Genomic DNA, 20,248 nt, shown 5'->3' with positions numbered 1-20,248 from the left:
AAAAAAAGTTAATAGCTTTGATTTTCATCACCACTTAAGTATATGGGAAAATAATGTCCAATTGGGTAAGATTGATAAGATGGATTCTAAAACAATGGATTCATGAAGTAAATCTAAATTTTAAGTACTGTAGATAAAATATTTAGACAAAAATAAATGACAAGATGTTTGGGCTCAAGTAGATAACAAACACTGTCTCTTCATTGTCTATATAGTTTATGGTGAATTACTAATTTACTATGGGTGAATCACTAATTCTCATGGATGGGTATGAGGTTAGACCTGTGTTGAACATGTAAATGATGTAAAAGATTGAGAATCACTAATCAGAATGCCTCTTAAAATGGCTTTAATGCCATTCCCAGGAAGGCTTTGATGAGGACTAGTAATACTGACGAGGAATGGATAGATGTCTCAGACTCTTCGGTAAAGGTGGTAGGCTCTTTATAGACCAAAACTGTCATAATAATTTCAAGCATTTCACAGCACACCAAAAAGCTACCCTGTAAGACTAACTTTTCCCAACCTTACCTAAATTGTATATTCCCCTTAAAAGTTCATGGAACAATCCAACCTTATTCAAAACTTCGTATTTTATTCATTCTGTCCAGAACATTTCCCTCTAATTGTCATTTAACTTCTCTCCATATTCCCAAGCATCTTCCATGTGCCAAAGAATAGCACAAATCCAATCTCTTATAAGGTCTTACCTAAATCCATCCGCATACCATGATGTTCCCCTTTCTTTGAGCTGCTACTGTCTGTACTATTTATTCTAAACTCAAACATATCTAGCCTCTTTGATTTACATAACTAATGTACTTATATCTTACTTCCCTAAGTGACTAATTCCATCCTAACATTTTTTGTTCACTTCCTTCAGAGTTCAGTACATCATAAGACAGTCTAGAAACTTAAAAACTTGTATAAATAGCTATTTTGGTTGGTGGAAAACAACACTGTAATAAGACTAAGGTCTTAGGATTGAATCATATTCATATATATTTTATATGTATGTATAGGTTTTTAAATATAAATAAATGTATATTCATTTATACATAAAATAAACATTTATTTATTTATATTTAAAGATTTTATTTATTTATTTGAGAGAGAGAACATGACTGGGAGGAGAGGCAGAGGGAGAGGGAAAAGTAGACTCCCTGCTGAGTGCGGAGCCAGACTCAGGACTCAATTACAGGACCCTGAGATCATGACCTAAGCCAAATTCAGATACTTAACTGACTGAGCCATCCAGGTGCCCCAGTGTATACTTATATTATCTGATTAGCTGTGCTTTTGTTCTATGAATGCAAAAGTATACTTCCAACCAATATAATTCCAGTAATATTCTGTTGTCTTTAAATATAAACTGGTAAGAAAAGGAAGCTGAATGAGGAGGCACTACAGGGACAAAAATTTAACATTCTTACTCAGGACTAGGCACAGATGGGACAGAGAATTTTCTACTAATGGTAGGTGGAGAATGCAATCTTTGTAAATGAATCACATTACTTTGGAGTTCATAATTTTCATTTTAAAAAGAGGCTGATTTGGAATTTTCTATGATCTATTTAAAAAAAAAAAAGGCAGTTTTCTAAGTAAAATAATAAAATCCAGACTAGAGAAAGAAAACTTAGAAAGGAACATTGTCACTAAGTATTTTAGAAACATCTATTTAAAAAAAACAACCCAGTAATATGCAATAACATCGAATTCTATGGATCTATTAAAAAGATGAACTAGGAAGTGAATATAAAGCAATCTGCTTACTTATTAGTTTGAATTGTTTACTATTCAGAATTGCAAGTTATAAATATGTATTACTTTTCAAAATATGTTCATCTATTTAATTTTCTATTCTTTTCTTGCTTTCCTCTAATTGCTCCTTTTTGCTGCCTTCCTCAAATTCCTTCTAACACTGAGTTTTATTTCTCACTCCAGATTTTCTATTTCTCTGTTTTTGTACCAGTTCTACTGAAGATTATTTCACTTCCATGTTATTGAATATGTGGATTTATAACTGAAGTTAGTAAGGATCACTCATCAACTTTTCACCAAGACTGGATTAATTTTCAGTAGGGGTAATAGCCTTAGGTTCTGGCTAAAGCTCCATCCTCTAATCTGGACATTCTTCATTAATAGTAGTATTGTTATTCTGTCTAGATTTAATTAGAAAGTGGTCTTCTATAAAGACTTGGGTCAAAGTAGTAACAAGGTAGCAGGAAGCTATATAAACCACCAAGATTAACAGAAGTAGTACCAGTTTACTATTATTTTTGGAAAACAATGTATTTACCATTCACAGATCTGTAGTAAAGCAAATATTCTTCCATAAAAGAAAAATATTTGACCCTAGTTATTACTGCAGCTATAAACAGACTGACAGTGTGATTAAAAGTTTGCTTTAACCAACTACTTCAGTAAAATAAAAATACAGTTCTAAACATATCCTATGGTGCACAGAATATTGTATTAATATTCAGCAAAATCCTCTCTGAGTAGTTTTACATATCAAGAAAGAATTTATTTTGATGTAATTGAGGGATATGGAAAACAGGTAAAAAATAAATAGGCAAATCCAAAAGGAGTTTTTTTTTGTTTTGTTTTTTTAACATAAAGGAAAACTTCATTTTCAGAATCTATCCTAATTCTAAGAACTTCCCAGGGTGGCTGGGTGGCACAGTTGGTTGAGTGACTGACTCTTGATTTCAGCCCAAGTCATGATCTCAGGGTTGTGAAATCGAAGCCCAAGATGGGCTCCTTGGGGGGCTCAGGGCTCAGCGTGGAGTCTGCTTCAGTTTCTCTCCCTCTGCCCCTCCCCAGCCTGAGTGCACACACTCTCAATCTCTCAAATAAATAAATAAATCATAAAAAGAAAGAAAGAAGGAACTTCTCATATCATGGGGAAAAATCATTAAAAGTAGCAATTTGGGGTGTGTGTGTGTGTGTGTGTGTATAGCACTTAATACAATTCATTAAGGAAAGCATTATCAAAAAATATGTTTTAAAAATATGCGAGTTAACTGAGGTTCAAAGATGTTCAGTCAATTGCCCTGGGGTCAAATCATTAATTAAGAAGGAACAACCAGGAATAGAGAAGCCAGTCTTCTCACTCATAGTCCTGGCTCTTTTCATATACAGGGCTGCTGTCTTCTATTAATATCAACTGATGCTTCCAAGTGGTTTAAGACAAATACTGCTTATAAATATCAAATGAAAGTCTCTTTCGGTAATAAATATGCCACTTGTTATACAATAATTTTGTATTTAATCACCCTATTAAGACAATCTTTTTAAAGCATATTCTCTAAAATAATTATAATACTGTCCCCCAAGTCCGTGCATTTTAAAAATTGTATATAAAGATGTATCCATATCAATTTACATTTATTAAACCCAGACAGGAAAGATGCTCTGGTTAGGGGTGCCTGGGTGGCTCAGTTGGTCAGGCTTCTGCCTTTGGCTCGGGTCATGATCCCAAGGTCCTGGGATCGAGCCCCACGTCGGGCTCCCTGCAGAGCAGGGAGCCTGCTTCTCCCTCTCCCTCTGCCTCCCGCTCCCTCTGCTTGTGTTCTCTCTGTCTCTGTGTGTCAAATAAATAAATAAAAATCTTTAATTTAAAAAAGAAAAAAAAAAAGATGTTCTGGTTATAAAATACCATTTTAAGAAAAATGAAAGAAAAAATAGATACAGGTGCATTTAAAAAAGCAGACTATATTAACCACTCAGTTAAGTGCAGATTACCTGTAACTGACATTCTATTACTTCTGTAATATGAAATTGTAAATAGTCCCATCCAACTACAGATGAGTAACAGTTCCTGTTCCATATAAACACTTTACCATCTCCAAGTATAAAAAACTTAACAGACTTAATTTAAACATTTCATCATCTTTCCTTGGTACCCACTAACCAGTAAACTGTCATAAGGAGAAGCTGGCTAGAAAGAAAAACAATAATTAATGCCTACCTTATATCAAGTATAGATACATTAATTTAGTTTTTTCACATATGGAAATGGAAAGTTTTGCTGTTGCAATATATATATCAATTTTCATGATCTTAAGTTAAAACTTCAGAAAAATAAACAATTTCCTTTAAAAAAAAACTAACCTGTCTACTTCATCTCGGGCCACAATGTCTCCTTTCTTTAAGGCTTTTATAGCAAACATCTCATTTGTGTGTTTATATTCAGCCAAAAGCACCTGAAATGAGATTAAAATAAGTATTTTCTATTTGAGTCATTACTTTTGTAGTCATTCCAAGAAAACTTAAAAGATTACCTTTCCAAAATGTCCTCTACCCAAGACAGCACAACATCTGAAGTCTTGTAGATTAAACTGAAACATCGGTTGAGATCTGAAAACAGTATGTCAATTAAAAATAAGGCAAAAGTATGGGTCCAAACATGTAGTAGCAAAGCTGTGTATATATATTCTTTACCTTCTATCCTCAAGTTCTCGAATACCACTGTATCCTAGGCCTTGTTGAGGAATATCAGGCTCATATTCAGATGGAGATTTCGGAAGTATACTATTTCTGTCATTCTCAATATCAAAGACAGTCTCTGAATCCTATAAAATATTAAATACTCATTAAATCATAGAAACATTGAGAAAACAACTTCTTTGTTAAAGTTTAAAAATGTCAAGAGTCAACATAAATATCAGCAAGAAAAGTAAAATTCAGAAAGTTGACATTCTTACAGTTATTAATTCTATTATTACACTTACTTTAAAAATTTGAAAAATGAACACATTATTATCATCATCTTCAATGCATATTCAGAAATCACGCTAACCAAGTTAAGAAGATGAAGAGTGTCTGAAGCAATATAGCATCTAATATCAACCATGCTCCTATGCTCCTTTTACCTTCAGCAGCCTATTCCATCTGTACTGGCCCACGAGCTTCCAGAGGTTTTATGTTTACTCACAAGAAATATAAAAACACAGTTCACACAAGCAATTTAAATTAATTGAAATGCACACCTCATTCACTATGATGCTTTTATCAGTAATTCATTTGGTGAAAAGGAATTATACAAGATTTAAAATGCCTTGCCTGTCCTGGTGTATCCAAATCTCTTAATTTAGCAGATTCATCTATTTCTCCAAGGGAAGAATCACGCGGTGGGGCCGGAGGAGGTTCATGTTCAAGATCAAAGTCCAATTTGGTTACTGTAGAATCACTTATAGAAGATAAAGTAATTCACCAAAAACAGTAATCAAAAGTATATATTTTAAATAGCTTTAAAATTAAAGCAAACAATTTTATTTTTTTATTATTTTAAAGTAAGCAGAACACTAATTTCAAAATACTATTTGGAAAAAAACAGACTTTTACTAGACCCACTGTAAGCAGTATGTATGAATGTTAAAATAACTATTTCCTAAAAGCGATGCTTAAAAATTGTAGCCACATACCTAGCGGGAGGTGCTAGTTCAGGGATGCGTACATCAACCACGGGCACTGTAGCCGGCACAGGACCTGCTTGAGGGCTGAAGGTGCCAGAATGATTTACTGTAGGAATAGCTCTTCTCACTAGCCTTCCCCAAGTGGCAATATTAATATTCATCTGAGGAGCTCTGAGAAATGTTTTGCCTGTGGATATTGTGAATAAAGAAAACAGAATAAGGAATTTTTTATAGATTACCAAAAGCCATAATTTAAAAATTCATATTCATTGGCTTATAATTTATGAAGAACAAACAAAATCTGTCACTTAAAAAATAGTTCTTAACCATCTGTTATTAAAGGCTAGTGCAAAATAGTGAAAATAGTTTTAAAAATAAATAGGTAGGCACTGTTTGTTTTTTTAAGTCTAGCAATGACATGTGGCTAAGGTTTAAAAAAGAATTCCCTTAAAAAAAAAATGAACTTTTAGAGATACTGACTATAATATTTATGGAAGAATCAATATGGTATCTATGTTTGCTTCATATAATCTGAGGTAGTATGTAGATGGGATATAGATGCAACAAAACTGGCCATCAGTTAGTTGACTGTTGTTGAGGCTGAGTGATGGTACATAGTACTAGTCTCTCTACTTATGGATATGTTTGAAATGTTCCTTAATTTAAAAAGTTAGAAATGAATGAATAAAAGGAAAACAAAAAACAAAGATGGGCATCACTTTTAAATGCAGATCTTCTATGTATAACGATACACCAAAAGACATTATATTTGATTCCTTAGTAACTACCTTGTTGTTTTGAAAAAATTTTCTTTTGTCTTTGAAGTTTGGGTCTTCTTTCAATAACTGGATTAAAAAAGGTAACCTGCAATGAAGAAAATTCAAGTTGACATGAGTACAGCTTTGGATTTATGGTTCATGAAATTCACTAAACTTCTACGTTTTGAAAACTTAAGAGAATCTTAGATATAATTTAAGCCCAACTTCTTATTTTCTAGGTGAGAAAACAGATCTAGACAGGATAAATGATTTGTCTTAAGGTAATACACCTATGCAGTAGTGGAGTTGAGCCAAGAATTCAAGTGGCCTGTCGTTCAGCCTAATACTCTTTCCACTTCTACATCATGCTGCCTACATACATAATTTCAATTATAGTAATACACATTTAATAAATTTATTACCTCTGCAAATAAAGTACCCTGTGGTTCCAAATAGAGACACATGCCATGCCGTTGGTTGTCTAAAAAATCTTCTAACCTCAGAAATTTTACAGCACACAGAGATCGCCAATCACGCCAATAAACTGAAATTTCCAGTTCACGTGACTAGGATAATAAAAAAAAATAAACAGAGAAGACATCATTGACACACACTTGAATAAAAGATCACAAAAAATATAAAATACAAATACAATAAACAAAGATAACACACACACAAGTCACACTATTTTATTTTTATTTTTTTTAAACAAATTTTCTTAAGGATTTTATTTATTTGAGACAGAGAGATACAGAGAGAGAGAGAGCATGAGCAGGGGAAGAAGCAGAGGGAGAAGCAGACTCCCCGCTGAGCCAGGAGCCTCATGTGGGGCTCGATCCCAGGACGCTGGGATCATGACCTGAGCCGAAGGCAAACGCTTAACCATCTCAGCCACCCAGGTGCCCCCAAAAGTCACACTATTTTAAAGAGTGCTTTGTAATGTTTCTGTATTATATATTATTTTAACAAACTTATATATTTTAACTCCAAGGAAGAAATTTATATTCCACCAGTCTCCAGCTAAGATATTCCTTTTTTACAAAGAATACACAACTGGGAATAACCAATACAGAACAATGACCACAGAAACTCTTCTCCATGTCACAGCTTCAGTCTTGGTATCACTTACTGTGCTATTACTGAAAGACCTCAGTGCTGTTCTCAAAGAACCCATTTCAAACGGTCTTATTTCCTTATCCCAATGTTGAGTCAGGAAAAGGTCTACAGATAGCATTTATTCTGCACTTACAGTGTGCCACACACTGTGCTAAGCACTTTAAAAGTACAGAGTCAAATTAATCTTCAAAAGAATACCACCGGGTAATAGAACTAGTGATAGCAGGGGCCTGTGCAGGTAGGAAAGGGAAATTCAGAGTATCTTTTTATACAAAAAGATGTTCATTTATTACAACCCTTCTCCCCCACAGAAAGCAGCAAATTAGCAACAGCCTGAATGTCCAGAAAACAGTATACCATATCCACATGAGAGAATATTCTGTAATCATTAAAAATAATGCTTATGTGGAAAAACATATTTAAGGTTTTAACAATCAATTAGAACACAGTTTATAAAAAGGGGGTCAAGCCATAAACTAACCTCTACATATAGGTTATAATCGACATACATTTTAATTAGAAAGCACCAGACTTCTCCATTACTTTTGTTTTTCAGGATTTTGCAGACCATCCACAAGAAGAGCTAAACATCTTCCCCCCTTAGGCTCAACTAAGTAATAAGTTGTTTCTTTCATATAAGAACTTTCAATTTATGAACTTATGCCTATTACATAAGCTTCTAGTATACATAACAAATCTTTTCACCTTAAATAATGAGTTGATGAAAACAAAGACAAAGAACAATTATAAAAAACAGAACATGAAAAAAAATGAGTAAAAACACAATGCACCAGAAGGTCTCATAACTAATCAGAAAAAGATATAAATGGCAGTATGTGAACCCAGGGCCACCTCCTCCTTCTGTCTGAAACACAATTACTATGAGAGAGAATATTTGTTATGAAAGAGGAAATATGAGTAGAGTTTAATTCTTTTAAGATCAGTAAATGGCACCTACTCAGGTTAAAAGTTTAAGTATTCTGGGAAGTTATTTTGGGAAATAAACTAGATGAATTAATTGAACCAGGGATTGGTAATTTACACTACACTATTTCAGACTAGAGGAGAGGTGTACTTTCTCCTGTCTTATTCCACAGCGTCAGGGAGGAAGACCTGTGATGGATCAGGCAGACAGATGAAGGGGTATAGATGCTGGGGATGGAATTAGTATTTGCTAAAAGTTCTTATACTTTACTTAACACATGGTTAAGATTTTATCTTTCTCTGGATGAGAAGAGGTCCAATCACTTCATTTGTATTTATTCTAGCCACTCTGATAAAATGTACTGACTCATTTCTTTCTGCTTTCACCTCATTCCGTGTTTTAAACTGAAGTGTATTAGAAAGATCTTAAGATTTGAGATGGACAGCTAGCTTTCCTGGAGTTCTACACTGAGGTTTTAGGTATAAAGCTCTTCCCTTTTTGTGACTTTGCATTGTTCCTTGTGAATATGACTCTCTACAATTTAAGGGGGGAGGGTGACTGTGATCTAGAGCAGATTAAAATCTTTTATGTCAATACTTAACACTGTTTCATGGAACCCTAAACCTACTTCAATCCCTAACATCCAGTGTGATTTGGACAGGTAAAGCAGGAAGAGAGTACCTAAAAAGGAAAATACATTTTATATAAAATGATGTCACTAATGTTAACTGAATTTAAACTCTTAAGTGTGACTGCTTATTTGCTGGCAATTTTCCAGATGAAGCAGGCCAGGTCTAGAAAGCAAGGACATCTTTCTAGGTAATGTCAAACTCTAAGAGCAACAAAATTCTAGATGGAGTAAAATCACCATCAAAATAGCTGAGCAGTATGATCTGAGCTACTCACAGGACAGTTTTCTGTCCCAACTTGTGCTTCATTTGGTCTTATTATGAATTTGGACCTAGGAGCAAAGAAAAAACTGTGGTAGATCTAAGGCACCTGTATGATTTGTATGAAGTCTTTTTAAGGCCTGAAAGTAAACAGAAAAAGAGACATTGAATCAGCCCTACAAGTAGGAGAGGAAGAACAACTTAAAAAATGTGCTGCAATTAAAAAAACCCAGCATACATCTAGCATAAAAAGAAGTGAAGCATCAAGAAGGCTGAAGTTCCCAAACTGTGAGGAACTCTTGGGGCAATGGACGATATTTTAACTTCACAAAGGAAACACAGTGACATCTGTGGGACACCGTAAGAAATACTAGCTCACGGTAAGTTCAGTTTCAACATCAGAATGTACCACATTCCTTTTGATGACATCTTATCTTTGCTAAACTGGATTTTCAACAATTGATTTTTCCACACGAAACATCAATGTGTAAGAGGAGGTAAGGGTGCTGTGTTCCATCTGATTCTATGCTTTGAGAAATTATATAGTATACAACAGGCAGACTCCATTAGTAAATAACTGGTTACATAAAAATGAAATAAAATTATCTTTTCTCTCAATTTTTCCACTCAAAAAGTACTAGTTTGTTAAGACATAAATACTAATATTTTAAGTAACTTTTTAAATGAAATTGTGTATATTTAAAGTGTATATCATGATATTTTGATATATGTACACACTATGAAGATTCCTCCCATCTAGTTAATTAACACATCCATCATTTCACGTATTTTCTATTCTCTCAGTAAATTTCATTTACACTGTTGGCTAACTGAATTTAAATGAAAAAAATTTCATTTACACAGTGTTATTAACTATAGTTACTATATTATACACTGGGTGCTCAGACCTTATTCGTTTTATAACTAAAAGTTTGTATTTTTTTTTTTTTTTTAACCAACCTCTCCATATTTTCCCCACCCCCTGGTTCCTGGCAACCACTTCTCTACCTCATTTCTAGGTATTTGACTTTTTTAATTTTTATTTTTTTTAAGAGTCCACATATAAATACCACGCAGAATTTTTCTTTGTCTGGCTTATTTCACTTAGCATAATATCCTCAAGGTCATCCATGTTGTTGCAAATAGCAGGATTTCCTCTTTCTCATGGTTGACTAATGTTCCATATGTATCTCACATCTCATCTTCTTTATCCATTCATTTGTTGACAGGTTGTTTCCATAACTTGGCCATTGTGAATAATGCTGCAATGAACATGGAAGTGCAGATAGCTCTTCGATACTGTTTTCATTTCTTTTGGATATATACCCAGGAGTGGGACTGACAAATCATATGGTAGTACTATTTTTAATTTTCTGAGAAACTTTCATACTATTTTTCATAGTGGCTGCACCAATTTACATTCCCATCAACAGTGTACAAAGGTTTCTTTTTCTCCACATCCTTGTCTACACTTGTTACCTTTTGTCTTCTTGATGACAGCCATCTAACAGGTGTGAGGTTGTCTCATTATGGTTTTGACTTGCCATTTCCTTGATGATTAGTGATGCTGAGCTCCTTTTCATGTACCTGTTGACTATGTGAATGTCTTCTTTAGAAAAATGTCTATTCAGTTTGTCCATTTTTTTAAAGATTTTTTTTTGCTTTTGAGTTTTAAGACCTTTTTATACATTTTGAAGGTTAACCCCTTAACAGAACTTTGACTTGCAAATACTTTCTCCCATTCTGTAGGATGCTTTTGCATTTTGTTCATGTTTCCTTCGTTGCACAGAAGCTTTTTAGTTAGTATTTCTTAATAAATGAAATTGTTGGATATTTCTTTTGGCCTGGACACACATTGATTAAAAAAAACAAAAAAAACCCCAAAAAACCTAGAACACTGAGGATGCTGTGAATCAAGAAAGTTGGGGAGCCTCTAATAGAAGAAATTGAAAGCTAAGCTCCACTGCTGAAAAGAAAAAAAAGGGGCAAAAAGCAAAGCATGGAAAATTCAAGAGGCAAGGAAAGGCAAGACTTTGTAAATGTACAACAAGGCAGATATCACATTAATTGGTCTTCTATTAATTGGCCTTCCATGCGCTTCTGAACACAACACAGACTTGGGAAATACCAGTTAGGGTCCCAGCAGCAAAGAAACTGCACACTCAAAAAGTTTGAATTTATTTTTAAAAAGATTTTATTTATTTATTTGACAGAGAACATGAGCAGGGGGAGGGGCAGAGAAAGAGGGAGAAGCAGACTCCCCACTGAGCAGGGAACCCGACGTGGGGCTTGATTCCAGGACCCTGGGATCATGACCTGAGCCAAAGGCAGACGCTTAACCGACTGAGCCACCCAGGTGCCCCAAAGAGTTTGAATTTTAAAAATTGGCTATTTATAGGAGCGCCTGGGCGGCTCAGTCATTAAGCATCTGCCTTTGGCTCAGGTCATGATCCCAGGGTCCTGGGATTGAGCCCCGCATCAGGCCCCCTGCTCAGCGGGAAGCCTGCTGCTCCCTCTCCCACTCTGCCTGCTTGTGTTCCTGCTCTCGCTCTCTCTGTCAAATATATAAATAAAATAAAATAAAAATTGGCTATTTATAGAGGTGTGATTAAGGTTAAGGAAACAACAAGGATGGGAAGCAACTGATTCTAGCAACAGTAGAAATCCATTACCACCCCTAGCCTCAATGGGCAAGAGGCACTAATTACCGGAATCCAATGAGAACTGAACCTTGGAAAAGGGACTGTCCAACAGGAGGTACAGCCACAGTGGAACCAATGCTGTGAAAATAGGAAAGGAGAGGGAAACAAATACCTTGACTTCCCTCTTCTCCTGCCATAACTTATACTTCCTAATGTTTCCCATTGTAAGTCAGAACCTAGTGGTTCAAGTTCACAGCTATCAGCCTCCAGGGCAAAGCACAGGATAGGGAAGGGGGCCACTGAAATCCACTAGGGGCAAATAGAAAACAACTACATCAGGAAACAGTAATCTCTTTTGAGTTCAGGAGTCCAATAATGGTGATTTTCCAGCTGAACCGAATGTGACAAAAAGAGGGAAACCTTAGACCTTTGGGGAGGATGGGAAATACAGAGAGGAGAGTTCAAGACTGAGACAATGGAGAATATGAGGTTGTGATATTTGCTTAAAAAGTCTGCCTCCTATAGATATGGGTGACTCTGCTCTCTTCATAAGGAAAGAGAGAAGTAAACAATTATGATACAAACTAGTGTTTTAACAGTTTTATATATAAACTGCTTCCTATCTATATGAATTCATATTGTATAAAAAGTTCCAAAGACTCCCTATTTCTCCAAACCTATTATAAACTTTCCTGCCTCTATGTCTTTACATAGTTTCTACGTCTAGTCCTGTATCTTATTCCCCAGCCAAAACCCATATTGTCATATGAGATTTCAAACTGCTCTTTCCCTTGTACCAGTCCAAATTTGCTTTTTATCAAGACCAAATTAAATATCCATCTCCCTCACAAGGGCGTTCTTGACTAAATCCAGACCATATGTCTTTCCCTTGAGTTTTTAGATGTGTATAACTTTTTATTGATCTTTCCAGGGACTTGTGTTCTCAAATCTGATGATTCATGTTTGTCATCATTTCTGGAAAATCCTAGGTCATTATTGCTTCAGACATTACCACTGGCCCATTTTCTCCACTCCCTCATTCTGGAACTCCACTTAGTGTGTTAGTCATTTTCATCCTATTCTTTATGTCTCTTAGCCTCTCTTTCATGCTTTTCATCTCTTTGTCTCTTTGTGTTGCACTAGGGCAACTTTTTTAGCTTGATCTTCCATACCACTAAATCCTGTTATTTAACCTACCCACTTAAGTTTTCAATCGCAAATGTTGTATTTCTGATTTTTGTTAAGTTTTATTTCATTCTGCTTCCCACGCAGCTTCAACAATTTACCAAGATTAATCATGTTTCACTGCCACCAATTATTTTTGAAGCACATCTCAGATGTCTACTATTTTATTTTGTTTTTTAAAAACTTTGCCTAGTCTTTTTGTCATTCACTCTTTGCTTATGTCTTCAAATTCCTCTATTATTTATTTAAATAATTTAAACATATTATATTCTACGAAGAATAATCCCATTATCTACTGCTGCTTACTGATTGTGGTTGCATCCTTATTTTTTTTTAATTTTTGATGCATGCTCATGTTGGGCAGAACTCTTCCCTAAGCTTCTGAAACACAATTTAATAGTTCTTTATTTTGTCTCAAACTGTTTTTTTTAAACCTACCAGACCATAGGGTACTTTATGGAAAGAGCATTTCTTGCTGTTTTGTATTTCTCACAGTACTAAATGTAGGCCTTTGCACATTAAAGATCACAGAGGTAGAAAAAAGCTAAAATGCCAATACTGTGCTATAGGACAATAACAGGTAAGACATAAGGCAATAAGTCAGACTCAGCTGTGTGAGGGAGGATGGGAGTAGGTAAGAAAGAAGATAGTTTCAAATTGTATATGACCCCACCCACCCGCCCTTAGATTTTAATGTGTGTCATTTTGGGAATCTATTTGGGAATCACTGTACCAGCCAGAGTGTGTCACCTGGGTATGCTGAAGTAGGGGGGAAAAAGAGGAAATTGAAAAAACCTGCTTTTTAGTTTTAAAGATATTTTGAATTAAGTTTTTTTCATTCATTCTGTTAATACTCAATGAATACCTATCCTAAGTACTGTGATGGAGATATAGAGAAACAACGTATGGTCCTGTTCTCAAATAGTTCAGTTTTGTTGGGGAGAAGAAACGTAAATAAATACTGGCAATAGAGAGGCATATACAACTGGCACAATGACACAAAAGGGAGAAATGACCAATTTTTCCTAAGGGAATGGTAGTAGGATGATCAGAAAAGGTAAGAATTACTCAAGTTGGGTTTTCAGATATAAATTACAAGATTAAAGGAGGACAGAACACAGGAGTCACAGGGGAAAGAATGTACAAAGTTAAACATGCATAAAGTATATTGTAGGGATAGGAAATAGTTTCATCTAGTTAAAGCCTAGAATGTAAGTAGGAATGCTTTGGGAAATACAGGTAAGATGGGCAGAGACAGGTCATGAAGGGCTTTGTATGACTTGCAAAAGTATTTGGTCTTTAACTTGTCAATTATATGCTGCCACTAAAGGATTTAAAATATAGAGGAGTAGAGGTCAGATCAGATTAGGCAATATGGTAATTAAAAACAAGGCCTCTAGAATCAAGATTGCCTGGTATTATATACTCAATTTCTGTAGAACAACAAACAGGTTGAAATCTTAGCTCGACACCAGTTACTAGTTTTGTGACCTTGGGCAAGTTACTTACTTACCCTTTTTGAGCCTCAGTTTGCTCATCTGTAAAATATGTATAATAATGGTATCAACCACCTAGAGTTGTATGAAAATTTAAGAGTTAAGACAGCTTAGCACATAGTCAGTATTCAGTAAATGTCAGTTTTTATTATTATTGTGATATGTGATTAAGAAAATCCATACTGGAGGGCGCCTGGGTGGGTCAGTTGGTTGAGCGACTGCCTTCGGCTCAGGTCATGATCCTGGAGCCCCGGGATCGGGTCCCGCGTCGGGCTCCCTGCTCAGCGGGGAGTCTGCTTCTCCCTCTGGCCCTCCCCCCTCTCATGTGCTCTCTCTGTCTCATGCTCTCTCTCTCAAATAAATAGGTGAAATCTTTAAAAAAAAAAAAAAAAAGAAAATCCATACTGGAAACAAAGAGACAAGTTAGCCCACTATTAAAAAGAACATACTGGTTTCAGGTAAGACTTGGCTTTAGTGTCAGATTCCCAGAATCACTGCTTTCTAAACTGTGTGGGCAAGAAAAGTTATTTAACTTTTGGAACCTCAGTAATCCCCCAAACAGTGATAATAATTATACATGTAAGATTATTGTGATAATTAAATGACACTCTATGTAATGTGTGTTGTTCAGGACCTATTACAGCAGAAGTTTCAGTATAATGTATAATGAATGATAGGGAGAGGAAGAACAGATTCTAAGCACAAATTACTACTTCAAGAATCTTGACTATGAAGAAGCAAAACATTTTTTTTTTTTTAAATGGGAGGAATGTGAACATATGCAGAAAGAATCAGAGGTGAGAAGAAAGGAGTTAAAAAAAATATAGGTGATAGCTGAGGTAACTGATGGAACAGGGTTTAGGAGATGAGGAAGAATGGAAACTGGAGAAGTTGGAATTCTTATAGGCTCTTACAGGACAGAGAGAGACCTCTTTCTCTAAAACCAATGAGGAAGATACAGAAATATTTGCAGGTGATGGAGGAATTTGAGGAAGCTGCATCCTAATGGTTTTGTTTTTAATTTTATTTTATTATGTTATGTTAATCATCGTACATTACATCGTTAGTTTTTGATACAGTGTTCCATGATTCATTGTTTGCGCATAACACCCAGCGCTCCACTCAATACGTGCCCTCCTTAATACCCATCACGAGGCCAACCCATCCCCCCATCCCCCTCCCCTCTAGAACCCTCAGTTTGTTTCTCAGAGTCCACAGTCTCTCATGGTTCGTCTCCCCCTCTGATTTCCCCCCCTTCATTTTTCCCTTCCTACTATCTTCTTCTTCTTTTTTTTAACATATAATGTATTATTTGTTTCAGAGGTACATCTTAATCTTATCTATAAAACAGAAGCAAAAGGGTCTGAGGGGGGATAGAAGACTTGAAGAGATAGGTGGAAGAAAAGTTTCTGGCAATGGGATTAAGATCTGAAATACAGGACAACTTTTACAAGCCCAGCTGAGGTCAGAAACTAAAATTTACAGTAATAGGTATGATTAATATTTCAGCAACATTCAGTAGATTAGAGCAGAAAAGACAGATGGTAGGAATGATTTGCTGTTGGGGGTTTCCATAATAGGTGTTGATATAAAGACAATATTGAAGAATGCTTTATGTGGAGGCATCAGTAAGGACATGGTTCAGGGTAACACTAGTTTTAGGGTACACAGAAAAGAAAATGTCATTTGTAAGGGGCTCATAGCCCCTTCCTCAGTCCTTTCCTGAAGAATCAAGGAAATGGAAATAGTTGATCAAATATCAAGTTCTGTGGTAATAAAGAAGAGAGCCAGACTGGTAACAATAATAACATGAGCTGTAACTTACTACATAACCATTAATCTTGGTGCTTTATGTAACAATCTCATTTAGAGAAGTAAAAGATAAGGTGAAAGTCTGGCATATCAAATTTAAGATTTCAGAACAATTCATTGCTAAAATGACAAGGAGTAAAGGTATACTGTGGCTGAGCTGCTCAAAGAACTCTGATATAATACTGTTAAGTAGGTTGTTTACATATATAGTTTTGTTCTTTTTTTCCCTTTAATGCCCCATAATGATGCTGAAGTGAAGAACCAGAGTCCTTAAAGAATACTGGAGACTGGTGATCAAGAGATGATAGGGATGGGGAAAACAAAAGTAGATGATTATATACATAGTTCATTGTCTCAGAGGACTCACAGCCTCAGAGAATATAATGTGTCATTTGATAGAATTTGGAAGCAGCAGAAAGGTAAGAAGGGTACATATTTTTGTAGTTTCTTTTTCTTTTTCCTTTTTTTAAATTAAGTAGGCTCTACACCAAACATGGGGCTTGAATTCATGACCCTCAGATCAAGAGATGCATGCACTACTGACTGAGCCATTCAGGGCCCCTGCAGTTCCATTTTAAGTTAAAAAATAGCATCTCAGATTGAATAATATGGTCAATGTCAGACAGCTCATACATAGAAGAAATTAAAATGTCTTTGTATTCCTATTCTATGGCTTGTTCCCCTAGCAGGACTGAAGGAATTCAAGGAAAATGAGATATTACATAGCTACTATTGTATTTACAATAAGCATTAAAAAGGACCAAGTTTTATAAGAAAATATAAAAAGGGTAACCTGATAAGAACAGAAAGAACACAGCACTGATAGGAGACTTCATTAAGAATCCTGGATTATTGGGGTGCCTGGCTGGCTCAGTCGGTGGAGTGACTCTTGATCTTGGGCTTGTGAGTTCGAGCCCCAGGTTGGGCATAGATACTACTTAATAAAAAAATTTAAAAAATAAAAGCATCCTGGATTATTACGAAAAGTGGAAACACACCCATAAATACAGAGAACAAATGGATGGTTGCCAGAAGGATGGGGGTGGACTGAGGGGATGGGCAAAATGGTGACGGGGAGTGGCAGATACAGGCTTACAGTTACGGAGTAAGTCACAGGAAGAAAGGATAAAAGCATAGGGAATATAATCAATGGTATTGTGATAGCTTTGCATAGTGGCAAAGTAGCTACACTTGTGGTGAGCAGAGCAATAACGTACAGATTTGTTAAGTCACTACATTGTACACCTAAAAATAATATAATACTTTGTCAACTACACTTCAGTAAAAATAAAAAAAAATAATAAAGAATCCTGGATTATACCTTAGGGTAGTTATTTATAATTCTTAGGCCGTAATTTCCTTATTAATTTGTAAAATGAGGGGGCTGAATCACATCAGCAATTTTCAAAGCTTGTTTTTCTTAAGTGGCAAATTCCAAATGATATCTTACCCAGAATACCAAACAAATAAAAAGTCTCTGTGTTGCCTCCTAAGACAATTCTACAGAGCCCTGACCTACCAGGAACATAATTTGCGCTTTCTTAGATTATTCTAGGTCTAGATTATTTCCAGAGTATCTCCTAACTCCAAAAAGACCTATGACCTTTGTATCTTGAAAAGGATAGAAATAGTATAAATAATTAAGTTCCAGAATCCCGAAGGAAAGAAACTTGACATTTGAGGCAAAATGCTAGGCATGAACACGTCAGACAGTTTGAAATAACATTTTCTATAAATATTTCAATAAACATTTTCCATAAATAAATATTCTATAAATATAAGGGGTAAAGTAAAAGGGTAAAAGGCACATGAAAAAAATGAAATGTACTATGTAAACACAAGTAGTTATCATGATAAGGAATGTAGTCTCTGCCAAAGACAAGTTTCTAATCAAATTAGGGACAAGTAACATGCCTACCAGGAACCTAGAAGATCTAGCTGGACTCAGGGATGAATAGCTTTACTTGGTCACGCACTGTTTTCAAACTCTGAAAGGGAGGACTACTCCAAAGTGGGAAGACTATCTGAAGTCATGGAAAAAAACACAATTTTAGGTGAAGATCACCACCGCAAGTAAAGAACAACCAATCAACAGTTATTAGTCTTTGTAGTTTTCTAAGCTTGTAGTATGGGTAATTTTAAATTACTTTCTCTTTTAGGTTTCATTGTATTCTGTTATTTCCTCCTCTGTGTGACTGTTATCTATCTCATTCAAACTACCACAGAGGAAAGAACATCCATTTTGAAGAACACTGAGGTCTAGTACCAGCTCTGACATTTATTAATATGTAACTACTCTGGTGCTCAGCTTCCTTAACTTTTATTATAAAATGATGGTAACTTACTTTTGAGTTCTTTTTTATTTTATTTTATATGTATGTATATGTTACTTTTAAATTCTATTTTAAATATAAAACTCTATAAATACAATAACCTGGCTACAAAAGAAAGCTTCTAACCAGCTGTTTTCCCTCTAACAATAATTCTCTGAGTTTCATTTTTTTCTTTTTTTAAGATCTATTTATTTATTTTAGAGAGAGAGAAAGAGAGCGCATGTGCACCCATAAGCGAGGGGAGGGGCAGGGAGAGAGGGAATCTCGAGCAGATGCCCCACTGAGCCTAAAGCCTGATGAGATGCAAGGCTCGATCCCACAACCCTGAGATCATGACCTGAGCTGAAATCAGGAGTTGGATGCTAACCAACCGAACCACCCAGGTGCCCCTCTTTGAGTTTCATTTTGATCATATCACTCATCAAAAATCCTATAATTACTTTAAATAGGCTCTGAAGTGAAAGAAAATGACATTCAACCAATTAATTCCCCATAACCTACTATTATACTTAAATTCATAGCCACCCACACATCAAAGCCTAGGGCTAAAGAAAGAATTAATGCCATCGAGTGGCTAAAATGTGCCAGGCAATGAAAGGGATTTTTATATACACTACCTCAGTTTTTCTAACAGTCCTACAAAGATTACAGTTGACCCTTGAACAACGCAAGGGTTAAAGGCACCAACCCTTGTACAGTCAAAAATCTGAGTATAACTTCTGACTCCCCAGTACTTTACTACTAGTCTACTGTTGAGTGAAAACCTGATAACATAAATAGTCAACTTATATGTATTTTGTATGTTATATGTATTATATACTATATTCTTAAAGTAAGCTAGAGAAAACAACATATTAAGAAAATCATAAGAGAAAATACATCTATAGTACTTTACTGTACAATATCCACATATTAAGTGGACCCACACAATTCAAACCTATGTTGTTCAAGGGCTAACTGTATATTTTAACCCCATTTTAGAGATGGTGAAACAAACGCCCAACAGTAAGGTTATATAACTTATCTACTATCAAAAGCTAGTCATTACTAGATGGACAATGAACCCAATTTGCCTGGCTTCAAAACCAATGTTACAGCAAATCTTAATACATTAAAAATGAATGGAGGGGCGCCTGGGTGGCTCAGATGGTTAAGTGTCTGCCTTCGGCTCAGGTCATGATCCCGGGGTCCTGGGATCGAGTCCCACATCGGGCTCCCGGCTCAGCGGGGAGCCTGCTTCTCCCTCTGACCCTCTCCCCTCTCATGCTGTTTCTCTCTCGCTCGCTCTCTAAAAAATAAATAAAATCTTTAAAAAATAAAAAAAAATAAAAAAAATAAAAAAAATGAATGGAAACTGAAAGAAACATTTTATGGTCATAAATATTTGTACATATTCACACAGTTTAGAAAGAAGCCATAAATGTAACAAGACATGAAAACTATATCTATCTATACTAACAACCCCAACTGTTATTTCCCTCTTTAGTGGGCTTGACTGAATTATATTGGTCTAACTATTTAAACAGCTAATTTATAGCACATAACAATGCTGGTTCTTCTCCCTGAAAGAGAAAATAACAGAATTGAAAAAAAATCTTAGAAGTGTAACTTTTTTCTCATACAAGAATTCCTTTAAAATCTCTTTTATAAGTTGCTCATTCAACTTTATTG

The 20,248-nt window shown here is 35.4% G+C and overlaps 1 protein-coding gene across 1 annotated transcript in view; it reads right to left on the bottom strand.

The window, feature by feature from the left end:
• PKN2 (protein kinase N2) overlaps positions 1 to 20,248 on the bottom strand; it is a 127,736-nt gene that overhangs the window by 27,968 nt on the left and 79,520 nt on the right. Inside the window, exons 5-11 of the mRNA XM_081817093.1 lie at positions 6,601 to 6,744; positions 6,209 to 6,284; positions 5,430 to 5,607; positions 5,068 to 5,194; positions 4,447 to 4,577; positions 4,287 to 4,362; positions 4,117 to 4,208 (exon numbers count right to left, since the gene is read on the bottom strand). Coding sequence (XP_081673219.1) covers positions 4,117 to 4,208; positions 4,287 to 4,362; positions 4,447 to 4,577; positions 5,068 to 5,194; positions 5,430 to 5,607; positions 6,209 to 6,284; positions 6,601 to 6,744 — 824 coding nt within the window. The remainder of the gene's footprint in view (positions 1 to 4,116; positions 4,209 to 4,286; positions 4,363 to 4,446; positions 4,578 to 5,067; positions 5,195 to 5,429; positions 5,608 to 6,208; positions 6,285 to 6,600; positions 6,745 to 20,248) is intronic.

The sequence above is a fragment of the Leptonychotes weddellii genome, chromosome 4 (assembly GCF_054177405.1).
Source record: "Leptonychotes weddellii isolate Sample4059 chromosome 4, ASM5417740v2, whole genome shotgun sequence".
Lineage (NCBI taxonomy): Eukaryota > Metazoa > Chordata > Mammalia > Carnivora > Phocidae > Leptonychotes > Leptonychotes weddellii.
The sequence above is the reverse complement of the archived record's forward strand: the minus strand, read 5'-3'. Positions and strand labels throughout refer to the sequence as shown.